This window comes from Abrus precatorius, unplaced genomic scaffold (assembly GCF_003935025.1).
Source record: "Abrus precatorius isolate BTA unplaced genomic scaffold, Abrus_2018 Scaffold8, whole genome shotgun sequence".
Lineage (NCBI taxonomy): Eukaryota > Viridiplantae > Streptophyta > Magnoliopsida > Fabales > Fabaceae > Abrus > Abrus precatorius.
The window spans coordinates 19,199,297-19,211,907 of NW_020874428.1; the positions used below are offsets into that span (position 1 = coordinate 19,199,297).

The 12,611-nt window shown below is 31.7% G+C and overlaps 1 protein-coding gene across 4 annotated transcripts; it reads right to left on the reverse strand.

The window, feature by feature from the left end:
• Positions 1 to 3,054: 3,054 nt before the first annotated feature.
• LOC113848438 (NADPH--cytochrome P450 reductase) lies at positions 3,055 to 12,145 on the reverse strand. 4 transcript variants are annotated; one of them, XM_027477949.1, is made up of 18 exons: positions 11,455 to 11,984; positions 10,765 to 10,812; positions 10,462 to 10,538; positions 10,309 to 10,370; positions 10,111 to 10,190; positions 10,000 to 10,036; positions 9,263 to 9,332; positions 8,951 to 9,145; positions 8,771 to 8,863; positions 6,588 to 6,813; positions 6,353 to 6,436; positions 6,100 to 6,251; positions 5,914 to 6,010; positions 5,607 to 5,756; positions 5,126 to 5,203; positions 4,922 to 5,044; positions 4,730 to 4,843; positions 3,055 to 3,529 (listed from the first exon to the last, which is right to left on the reverse strand). In XM_027477949.1, the coding sequence occupies exons 1-18, from the start codon at positions 11,734 to 11,736 to the stop codon at positions 3,449 to 3,451; spliced, it is 2,049 nt and encodes a 682-aa protein (XP_027333750.1). In that variant the 5' UTR covers positions 11,737 to 11,984; the 3' UTR covers positions 3,055 to 3,448. The 4 variants fall into 4 exon arrangements, with proteins under 4 accessions (XP_027333750.1, XP_027333751.1, XP_027333749.1 ...); XM_027477948.1 differs by having other exon boundaries at positions 3,057 to 3,529; positions 10,753 to 10,812; XM_027477947.1 differs by having other exon boundaries at positions 3,085 to 3,529; positions 10,111 to 10,197; positions 10,313 to 10,370; positions 10,753 to 10,812; positions 11,455 to 12,145.
• Between the last annotated feature and the right edge of the window lie 466 nt (positions 12,146 to 12,611).

Sequence of the window (12,611 nt, forward strand, 5' to 3'; positions counted from 1 at the left end):
TCCCTTAAAAATTTGAATAGATTCATACAAGAAACACTTGCACTTAAAATATGATTAGATATATAGGTCTAACTAATACAATATTCTAACTTTTATTTAAAAAAATTATACTATTGTTATTAAATAAAAAATCAACTCTATTCACAAAAATTAAATAAATAAAGAATTAACTTTTCTAAGAGTTTAAATGATATACTTAAAGTTTCTGAGTTAAGGATGAAAGAAAAGAAGATGTTATAGAAAAAAGTGAAGTAAAATACGAAACAAAGATTTTATTATTTAAAAATTTTAAAAGTTTTAAAAAATAATATTTTTAATATATTTTAAAATAATATTATTTTATGTGTAAAATAAACAGTTATATGTTATTTAATGTAATAAATTATTATTATATTATTAAATTTTAATATCTTTTAATAATAATAACTAACACAATTTGCAATTGTTAATTTTAAAAACCAAAATCTTAAATTTTTGAAAACCAACTTTAATAAAATTATTTACTTGTTTATCTCAAAATAATTTCTCCAGTTGGACTTCTTCCTGTTCCTGAATTGACAACAAATATTTGAAGTTCATCTATTTCACAAATATTATACCACATCTCAAAAGTTGAATAATACTGTAGTGAAATAAATACTTTATTTAGTATTACATTTTCGTAAATACATGTAATTCTACACAATTCAGACTAACTTTTGAGTTTAAAGTATGCATATGAAGTCTATTAACAAAAATCCAAATATACAATAAATAATTAAAATTTCATTCAATTTTACACTTTATTAAAAGGTTCACAGGATATTAAAAAAAATAACAAAATCTTCTTACACCAGTATAAGTCTAACAACTCGTATACTTAATTTGAACTTTTCATTTATCTTAAATATAACCATTAAAATAATAAATTATAATCCGTTAGACTTAAGTTAAATAAAAAAACTCAAATTAAATAGAAAATCCTTCCTTTAAAAAAAATTATTGAAAAAAATATGTCTATTTTATCCATTATAAAAATTGCAAAGCAAAAATCTAATACATTCAGGATAATTTTGTATTTATTAATTATCATCTCAATGCATCTTTTTTCATGAGATCTAAGATGCCAGATAAAGTTCAAAATGATGAAGTAGGTAATTCTAATCTTGGGCAACAATCTAATAAATTATCCAAAGGAAAATTATCGTTTAAGAATATTCATTAATTCAAATTAACTCCAGAAGCCTGACAATCAACCGAAACCAAATTAACCAGTTCAATTTAGTGTAGATAATTAATTTATTTTGCATTAAACTTGATACAATATATTATTGATTTGATTTTCTAGTTAATGAATTTTCAACTCGAGACCTAAACCATTAAGCCAACCAAGATTTTTATTTTTAATTATTATTTGATCAATTTTAATTTGCGTCCTCTAAATTCAATTTATTTTTTGATTTGATGTTTTAATTTTTTATTTAACTTAATCTGTGTCATTAACTCAATTTTAAGTTCAAGTTATATTTTGGGTTAATATTTTCCTCTGGCATTACTTCATCTCGTTTTCAGAATGAGTATTCACTATTTTGAACTAGAGTTTTGCTTACTTTATATGTCATGTGCACTTTATTATCAAACTATCATTCAAAATTTTCATACCACACTAGAAAATTCGTTAACTGCCCATAAATCATTCCTAACGAATTACTCATCCTTGTTGTTTTTTTTTTCAATACTTAAAAATTAAAAAGTCATCTTCATTGACCAAATCTCATCCATGTCTCATTGTCATTATTGATTATTTTTATTATAAATTATATTTACAACAAAAATTAAAAAAATCTGTTGAATTATCCAAAGTGGAAAAACAAAACTAAAAGGAAAAATATAAATAAATTAGAAGACTAAATTGAATTAAGAAAAGAGTTAAAAAACTGAATTAGAAGTTAATTAAATTTAAAAAATTAAATTGAATAAAAGAAGTTAGATGATGAAATCAACTCAAACTTAAAAGATGAACATAATTTAATCTTATTATTTCTAAACATTCAAAGCTTTGAATTTTTTCAATTTAGTTGTTACATTTTTCATCCTCTTCTAACTTTTCTTCATTCATTCTTACGCTTCATTTTTAATGCCCAAACTATCACCAATTAGTGAAATTTGCAAGCAAAACCATAATTGATTGCTAGTGCAATGTAATATGAATATTTGGAATGAAATTAGTTTCTATCTAGATCAAAGATGATCATGAAATTAATATTTCGTCATACTGAAGTACGAAGCTCAAAATTCTTAATTAAAAAAAATCAATAAGAGTAATAAAGAGTTTATAAAAATATTAAAAAGAACTCAAAACCCCTTGTTAGTATAACTGACTTAATTTAAATTGACTAATATAATTTTCTCTTCCCTCGTTTCTTCCTCCCTCCTCCAACTCCATACAAATTCGCAGACTAAATCGAATCCTAGAAACATATTGTAACTAAAATAAATGGGATAAATTTAAAATAATGCCTTGTAAGTTAAGAAAACATTTTATGTTCTTTTTACACATAAAATAATTATTATTGTTAATTTTATATTAAATATGTATAAAAAATAATAAAGATTATTAATTTATTTAAAAAAATAATTATCTTTTAATCTCTTAGATATTAAAAAAATCACAACCATCAATTTGAAAAAAAAAAAAACATAACAACATCCTCTCAAATATACAAATATCATAACAAACTTCTAAATTTAATCATGTAAAAATGAATATTAAAACAATCATCTAAAAGATTAACTCTCTTAAAAATGGATTCTCTCGTGTGACTATTGCAAAATTGTCTCCCGTCATTGACATCCAAAATTTTGATGAAACCTGACTTTTTAATATTGAAAAAGAGAAATTTCAAATGGGTTAAAATTTCAGGATTCATTCCATCTTTCTTTAGCTCTTCTAAGCGTGACATCATTTGCAATTATAAAATCAATCCTGTTGAGATTTCGTATAGACTAAATAAATATTTGTGTTCCATTAAAGCGTTGAAATAGTAAGCCTATGCTATTAAGAATATCAAATTTTAAGATGAAGCCGCGATATCACCATTTAAATATACACAATTTTCTTCAACTAGACTTATTTCATCAATGGAGCGCTTATTCATTACCAATTCCTACAACTAAATAATACAAGTCAATTGGAAATAAGCTACTGTGACCTATACTTCTTGAATGATCTATGAGGTTACCTATCAGTCCCCTAAAAATAATCCTAGTCCAAATATCATGACAAGAGAGAACATTAAGACACGAAAATATAAGAAAACCACACAAATGTCCAAAAAAAATATTTGTTTTCGCAAGGAAACCTGTTTCAGCCTCCATCATCAGTGTCCCAAACTCCGTGATAGAACCAATCTTGAACATATCACATAGCAAGTATGTCACAACCCCTACAGATGAATAATCAGAACATTTACCAGACATCTCTAAGGTAACGTCCATCCATCTGGAGTTTTTTCACTATAGCCTCTGCCTTTGAAGAGTCCACATTGTCCTGAAATAAATTCAGAAGCATGGTCGTAGACATAGTTTGATTAATATATTGTGTATTAACTGTATATGACTTTGCACACAAACATAATTCAAAGAGCCAATTGACTATACTAAATATAAATTAAATGTAGAGAGAGACAATAAGAAAGTTAGATGAAATCAGCGGATGAATTATAAGAACAGGGTAAACAACAACTTAGGTGGCTCAGTTCACCTCCCTGACCTACTCTGTGAAAGCTAAAATAAAGGCTAAACTAGAATGAAGTGGGGCGCCGGGGACCCCCACAAATGCCCGTGGGTCGTGAAATTATCAGTGAGGATAAAATAAAGTTCCAAAAGACAAGATTTTTGTAGGTAATTTTTAAAGCACTTCCAGCCTATAAAAAGGCACTGCAAAGCAAAATGGACACATAAGGTGAAGCCGTGAAGGAGTAATAATTTATTTTCAAAACAAAATGCCTGTTTCAACTAAATAATGTGTTTTTAACAAAATATGTTATTTGTATTCAAGTTTTCCTGGCATTAAAATCATCCCCAATTCTAATCTCTGCCAGCAAACAGTACGGAATTCCTACAGTAAAATCATAAATATAAATATTGCATTCTTGAGCATATCCTTTTGAACTCTTTTTAGCACACTCTTCAACACACTTTATGTGATTGGTCCATTTTTAAAAAATAAAAGCATGTATTTTATAAATTAACCACTTTTTTAAATTAATTTGACTATTTAAACAATTGACCAACCACAAGAAGTGTGTTAAAAAGTGTTTTGTTAGGATTCCTATCCATCTGAATCACAGGCACAAAAGCACACATGCCCGCACACCCATCGTTTTAGTAGCATGCACGAATCATACACACACACGTGTATATATATATATATATATATATATATATATAGAGAGAGAGAGAGAGAGATGTATTAAATGAGTTTTTTTTTTACAAAAATGAGAGAAATAAATCTTGACCAGTCAATCACATATAAATGGCTAAGATTGAAACATAAAAAGTCATGTGACCTTTTAAAACAATCATGTGGTTATATGGTCAAGATTTTCTCATCTCATAAAAAAAATCTCACTAGATACCCTATATAAAGTTGTCAGTCATGTCAAAATTAATACTCCATATTTATGATAAGGAAAACTTCCAAGCATTAGGGTTGGTGGAAGGGAGCAATGAAGAAAGACAATACCACCTGCTGCTGGACAATGGTATGAAGAGTCCGATGAACATCTCTGGCCATACCCTTAGCATCACCACAGACATAAAGATAACCTCCCTGAGAAATTAAACTCCACACATTTGCTGCCTGCATACAGAAAATTGATGCAATAAAAAAGTTATCCATTGTGCATTTGTTGCCTAGTAGGCTTCTAATGACACTTACTTTATCCATCATCTTGTGTTGAACATACTCCTTTTCAGGTCCCTCTCTAGAGAATGCGACAATCAACTCTGACAGAGCACCTTGTTCCACAAAATTCTTCAGCTCACCCTCATAAATAAAATCCTATAAGCCAAAAATAATTGGAGAATCAGTGATCATTCTGAAACTCCATTGTTTTAAAAGTCCAACAAGCAATTTTTTTACCATTTGACGATTCCTACATCCAAAGAAGAGTAATGCAGGACCAAGTTGAACGCCATCCTCTTTGAGGGCCAATCTTTCCTGAGTAAATCAAAGATAAAACAAGAATTAACAAGCAGAGGCTTACCATAAATCAAGTTTATGGATTAGCACGTATTGTTTTATTCATGAATGGGGCTTTCTTGGGAATATAGAAATTTATCATTAATTTAGGTAACCTAGGTTTTTACAATTAACTGGGACTTAAATTGGGGCTTCTAATTATCATAGAATGATAGAATAAATGGGGTTTTCATATTTTAGGTCATTCTTGTGGTTGATTTTACATACTTTCAATTTGATTCCAATTTTTTCCTCCGCCTATCCTTCACTTTCTATTCTATACCTCCACCCTACCCCACTTCAGTCAATATTGTGCAGTAAATAGAAATATGATTTCCATAATAACTTGAAAACTACACACATCTGTAAAATGTTCACATACCTGTAAAAATCCCCTGAAGGGTGCCAAGCCAGTACCAGGACCAACCATAACAATAGGAATGGAATGATCAGCTGGTAACTTGAAATTTGATGTTCTAATAAAAATAGGAGCTGAACTACAGTCACGACTTTTGTCTAAAGGAATGGCATTCTGATCATTTATATGAGAGAAATTTAAGTTAGATATAACAAAGCTTGATCAGTAATTGCATTCTCTCAGGAGGGGAGAATTCACACAAAGATGAGAACAAAAGGGACCAAGTTGAAACAAGAATTAGAAAGCAGATGTTTCCATCAAAACTTGCTACCTTCATCCAGGTTGAACATACTCCTTTATGAATTCTTCCAGTAGGAGTTGGACCATACACCAAGGCACAAGTTACATGTACCCTTTTTGGGGCATACCTAGACAACCAAAACTAAGTAGCATTATTTTGTGGCCACTTCTCATATATAACTTCATTCAGATATTTTAGGTAGTATAAGATAATCACCTAGGTGAGGATGAAATAGAATAATAACGAGGCTGTAAGTGAGGGGCTACTGCAGCAAAAAAAACACCAAGGGGTGGTTTTGCTGATGGAAACTCAGCCATTACCTCAAGGAGACTTCTCTGACTTCCAACCACCCATTTGGAGTACTCATCCTGGCAAACCAAAATTTTCAAATTATCATTAGCAGAGGGAAATGGAAAAATGAAAAATCTGTAAAATCAGAAACAGTATAATTATTAGCAATTTTTTTCACCTTCCCCTGAGGAGATGAGAGGAATGTTAATCTATCTGCTTCATTAGGTTCAGATGTATGAGCAGCCAGAGCGACCAAAGCAGACTGCAAGAGAAGCACAGTTAATTATTTCTTCCTTTATTTAAAAAAAATCCTATTGAAACATGCTGTTATAACAAGTAAAACCATTTATATTCTGCATAAAAAGAAAAGAAAAAGATATGGTAAACATTGTTCATGAAGATCATATAGAAACCTTGCGTGGGGGATTCAAGAGGTCTGCATAATGTGCTAAAGCAAATCGCAGTGTGCAAGGGCCAGGGAAAGGAGGTGGCAGAGAACCTCCTAGAGGAGTACCATCTTCATTATCAGCATGAAGAGAGAATAGAAAATCTAAATCCTGACCCAACAACTTCCCAGCTTCTTCAACAGTTTCTTCAGAATTTTCAGCAAAAACACCCACATGGTCACCAGTTTCATATCTGGGACAGATCAAACAAAACCAACACCTGATTACTTAACAAATGATTGGGACAGCATATGCTTGACATATCAGGAAAGATCAAACTAAAGTCATCAATAACTTCATAATAAGCTCCTCAAACACAAGGTTGAATTTCAAATACCCCGAGTAGTTTCACTAACTTAATATCTGAGTTTTTCTCACATATAAATACTGTTAATAACAAATTTCTCAGACAACCCCCTCTTAAAATTTTACATTTTTTCCAGCCACTGCTTTGATGTTGAGGCATAAAAGAGAAAAAAGTGGCGAATTGATGTGGTTTTTCTCTTATTCTCTTTTTACCAAAATAAATTTTACCATTTTATCCACCAATAGCAAATAATATGCATTTGGGATTTGTTATTTGCATATATCTCTGCATTATCTTTACACTTCTAGTGTGTTGGAATGTGTTTTTCTTGTTTAATTATCTAGAAAAGAAGTGGTGTAAGAATTATACAAAAATTGGCTTATTACTTTTTTGTCCCTGAAAAATGTGCCAATTTGGTTTTGGTCTCTAGAAAAAAGAAAAAAAACAATCCTTTTGATTCCCTGCTTGTTGAAACACCTACTTCTCATTAACTCTACCCCAACAGAAAACCAAACACACTAATTTTCCTTCTTAATCCTCATCCTCCCATCCCCCCTAGGCCTCCTTCCCCTTGTGCATAATCAGAATTTTTAAGCACAAAACCATTAGCAAACTTGAGGAGATGAAAGAGCTGCTCAGTTTGCAGGCAATGTGTCTCTTTTTGCTCAAAATTTCAGCAAAGTCTTTATTGGAGGAACAGAGGTTTCAGATGGACAGTGGGAGGAAGAAATGGGGAAGATGAAAGTGATATACGGCACTGTTTGCCACATCATCATTTAATAAAGCTCATCTACGAGTGAGGATTAAAGAGATGCATTTTAACAAAATAAGGGATAAAAAGAGAAGGGGAGAATCTAGGGTCCCAAACCAAAATTGACATTTTCTAAGGACAAAAATAAAATTGAAGTCTAAAAGTTATGTGTAAATAACATTATTATATGCATTTTAAGACTGTAAATTGTAATAAAGAAACAATGTCTTCAATTCTTCACCAACTTCTTTATGAATACAAATTAGTTATACACCATAATATGAAGCTGTCTATCAAAACCTAACACTGAACAAGTTAAGCTTAAATAAAGGAAATGAAAGGGTTAAAACTGTGAAAGAGGCTTAATTTCACCACATAGTAGTGATTGGTTTGGGAGAGTGTACAACAGAAAGAAGTGGAAGCTTATAGGCGGGAAACTCACAAAATAGCCAATTGAAGTGGTTATGACAGCTGCAATTTTGTATTAGTTACTGTTATAAATAGTCATGTGATGGATTAGTGGGGTAGTTATGTTCTTGTCACAGGTAATTGGGAAGATTTGGAGAGTGGGATTCTCTCAAATAAACTCCAGTTCTCTCTAATTCACTATCATTCTGGTACTGATTTGGGAATTAGGGTTCTCTTAATAAAATCAGAAGTTCTTTCAGTAATTTTGTACCAGTTCTATCAAGTAGGTGTAAACCAAAAGTAATTCTTGAAAAAATAGGAAAAGGTAGAAGCTATAACACTCATAATCAAAAGATGAATTATACTTGGTTATTACCTTCAGAACTACTTTCATGCAAAAATAATACTAGAATAGCATTTTAAAATCCTTTTAGAAAAATTCCATTCCAAATATATCCAACTAAAACTAAATTGTCACTACAGTAATCATATGATACCTTAAAAATAAATATATAAAATCTCAAAAAAAATCCAAAATTTTAAAAAATAAACATGAAAGGATAGAACACAATGGTTATTGTCCAATGCTATTGTTTGATGTTTCTCTTGGGACCTAACCCTGTTTTTGTCTGCTAGTTTAAAGAAAAAAAAATGTTCATTGTCAGGAAACTCAGTCCAACTTACATTATGCCAGTCCCTGATATGTCAAACTCCAAATGTATGCAAGAGCGATCAGACTCAGGTTTGTGAAGCTCTCTCTGAACAGCAACATTAACTCTTCAAGAAAAAATATAACAATTTCATTGTAGCCTGTTTAGTAGACAAAAACAACAGCCATAAATCAACATGCACAACTTCAAGTACCTGCAAGGATGATGAATATCAAACACAGCATTCCCATTTGCCACATTTAAGTGATTATCAATGCATGATGTGAAAGTGGGGTCATGAATAACCAGTCGATATTCAGGAATAGCAGCCTTATAAGGAGTAGAGACGGTATGCACATCATCCTCATCTCGAAGCAACTGATCCAACTCAGGCCACAGAGATTCCTTCCTGAAAGGAAAAGCAAAAAACATTTCAAATGGAAAGAAAAACAGTAGCCACATACTGCATTTTATACGTTTTTATATATTTCCCAGTGAATATTATGCATAGCAAGTCTATACTTACCAAGCAACAAAATCATCTTCAATGGATTGATCATCATCCCCAAGCCCCAATGGAACAAGACGCTTTGCACCTGTTCCAAACATTACCCTACATATAAGAAGATATCTATGCAAAGTCGAAAACTACTTTAACACCATTGAAGTCTTATGTAAACCTTAAAATACAGATTCATGTTTTTGCTTCCCATAAATCTAACTTCTTTGCTTGTAAATTTTAAACAAACTCTAGCAACACACGTTTCTCCTGGACTCTTAAAATAATAATAAAAAAAACCATATTTGTATAATTAAATTCCATCAACAAAATATAAGTAAAGGCTGGTGAGTGAGTTTAGGTAAATCTGGCAATATATATATACATGAAACAAGATTTTCCAACAAATATGTTATAGTATTGTCTACAAGTTTCAAATGTTTCCTGTCCAAATGAAATTCTATCCATTAGATTTCTAGGAAGGCATACCGCCATACTAAAAGCTTTGGATCTAACAGGTTAAAGCAGCAGTCCATGCTAAGCAAATGAAACAAAATTGTAGTAAATAAATGGTTTTTGGGAAAGTGAAAGATGTAGCAAAACAAAAATTTTTGCGACAAATGACAGCAATGAATAAACATATCAAGCCCTTCAACAGTTCCCAGTTAATAACAAAATCAACAGCACCATGTAATAAAAAGGAGAAGATATATCAATTTGATATTTATAAATGACAAAAAAATACAGATGATAAGATAACAGACCTTGTTCACTAAGTTCTTCATCAACTATTTTACCTATCTGTTTCAAAAGCACATCATCAGATGATGGACTGTTTTGTCAGCGAAACAAAATCAAAATCATCCAAAATTTACCTTATTAAAATGTTCGTATTGCCTGTTACCTAAGCCAAAAACACCATATGTGAGCTGACCAAGCCAAGTACCCCTCTCATCTTTACCCTAAAATTATGTCCCCAGAACATATAATTCTTTAAGTAAAGCCGTTTGAGAGAGAGAGAGAGAAAGTAAAATTAAATCTAGTATTTTCTAATTAGAGCAATGTAATTCTACAAACCTCAGTAAACCATTTGTAGAACCTTGCAGCATTGTCAGTTGGTTCTCCATCTCCATACCTGCCATATCAGGTCCAAATGCATCAAATACAGCATAGATTTCAAAATAGAATGAATAATTTTCAACCACTTTCATGGGCATAAATCTTACGTTGCCAACATAAAAAATGCAAGTGTCTCTTTCTTCAGCTTCTCCTCATATTGATCATCATCCATTGCATAGTCATCCTAGTTCAATTTATATACATCAAATACTTAAGCCAAATCTAGTAAGCTTCGTTTTACAGTGTGGGGTCCTAATTCCTATAAAATAACTCCACATGCAACTAGTCGGGAAGACTTTCTGAAAGTCCTCCAAACAAAAATATTTAAAAAGTGACACACTTTGCCCACTAAAACCATAATAGAGTGATTGCCAAAATTTCATCCATGTCAAACTTACCAGGTCAACAACTTTGATAGCTGCTTTTTCATACCTTGCCTTGATCTCCTCTGCCAAAGCCTACAATAAAAATACAAAGAGCAAACAAAAACAGTGGTTATATAACACATGCATGATTGAATGTAGGTATAAATACAAATTGCTTTAAGGAAAACAACAAAATCACTCTTTAAAAATCAGGGCAACCATTTCAAGCCATTAGGAAACAGGGACATTAACTTCGTCTTTACAAAAAAACTTATTATGCCATAATTATTTTCTAGCAGAAATTAGCACATGCTGCAATTAGCCAGCTAAAATTATACAGTATCCTTCTTGGTTACAAAATAAACATAAATTCCTTCTTTAGTTTGAGCAAAAGCATTTTCTACAAGAAAAGTTCAGATAGTAACTTGGCCTAGCCCAACCTAAATCGAGAATCATTGTCTAAAGAACAAGTGGCCCCAGTCCAGTATCTGAATCACTTTAATTCGACAATAAAAAAACGATTCTCAAAGGAAAACACACACACACACACACACAGAGAAAAAGAAAATTTCCCGGAACAACTTCTAGTCTTTTGCAAAGTAAAAAGGAAAAACAACGATCCGGCATATTCAACGCATCTAAAATCAATTCACCGACACATTTCCAACAAAACAGAAAAACAACGAGCTAAAGTCACCTAAAAAAACCGTTAAAATTCAATGAAATCACACATACCTTAGCAAAGCCCTCAGCAGTACCAGTTTGAGTTCCAAAGAAGATAGTAACCTTAGTCTTCCCGTCACCAACGTCTTCTTCTTCTTCTTCTTCCTTCACCAGCAACTTAGGCACTGTAAGTGGCTTCGGCTCCTTGCTCCGATCCGAAGACTTCTTCCACACGAACACCAGAATCCCAATCACCAACGCCACAGAAGTGGTCACAATCACCAGCAACGAATCCGAAACGGAAACGCCAACCACCGACTCAACGGTGCGCGCCAAGTCGGAATTCGAAGCCATCGTGTTCGCAAGCGTTAACGGCGAAAGAATCGAAGTCAAATAGTTCGGAATTGAAAGTCAAAATTATAATGTGAAGTGCTGAAGTTTATATATCAGTGAGTTTTCTTTGTTTTATGCGCACTCCTCTTGCTCTCTCTATATATATGTATATGTATGGATATTAGTTTCGGCGTGTGAGAGAGAGCTCGAGGGAGCCCTAAGAGAAAGCGAGTGGTGGTGGTGGTTGAGCGCGACGGGGAGAGAGAGAGAGAGAGAGCTCGAGGGAGCCCTAAGAGAAAGCGAGTGGTGGTGGTGGTTGAGCGCGACGGGGAGAGAGAGAGAGAGAGAGGGAGGGAGGGAATGGTGAGAAGCGAAACTGGTGCGTTCTGTGTCTCGCGAGGACCCACGCGACTTTTGGGACGCTTTCCATTTTTTTATTGTTTGTTAATTTTAAAAAATTAATTGAGCTCTTTTCCGAGGTAGAGGGGATGCGTGGCCTCCTTGTTTGGTTTCTTTGCTTTTAGTTTTTATATCTATATTACAATATAATATAACATAATATTATATTATATGAGGAGATATTTATTCTGGATTTTTTATTTAATTTATATTTAATGACTTTTTTAGTTCCCAAAATGTATGAATTCTTTTGTTGAAAGAATGTAATTATTATACTATAATTGTTATTTTAAAAAAATGCAATTTTAGTTCCCAAAATTTGTAACAAACCATTTCTTTCAACAAAAGAATTCATACATTTTATATGATAAAATATACTTTTTAAGAAAATTATAATTCCTTTTCTTATTTTTATATTATTTTTTACTTTTATTTTACTGATTAATAATGCAAATTTGAAACTAATACAATTTTAAATATAATGCTAATAGTATAAT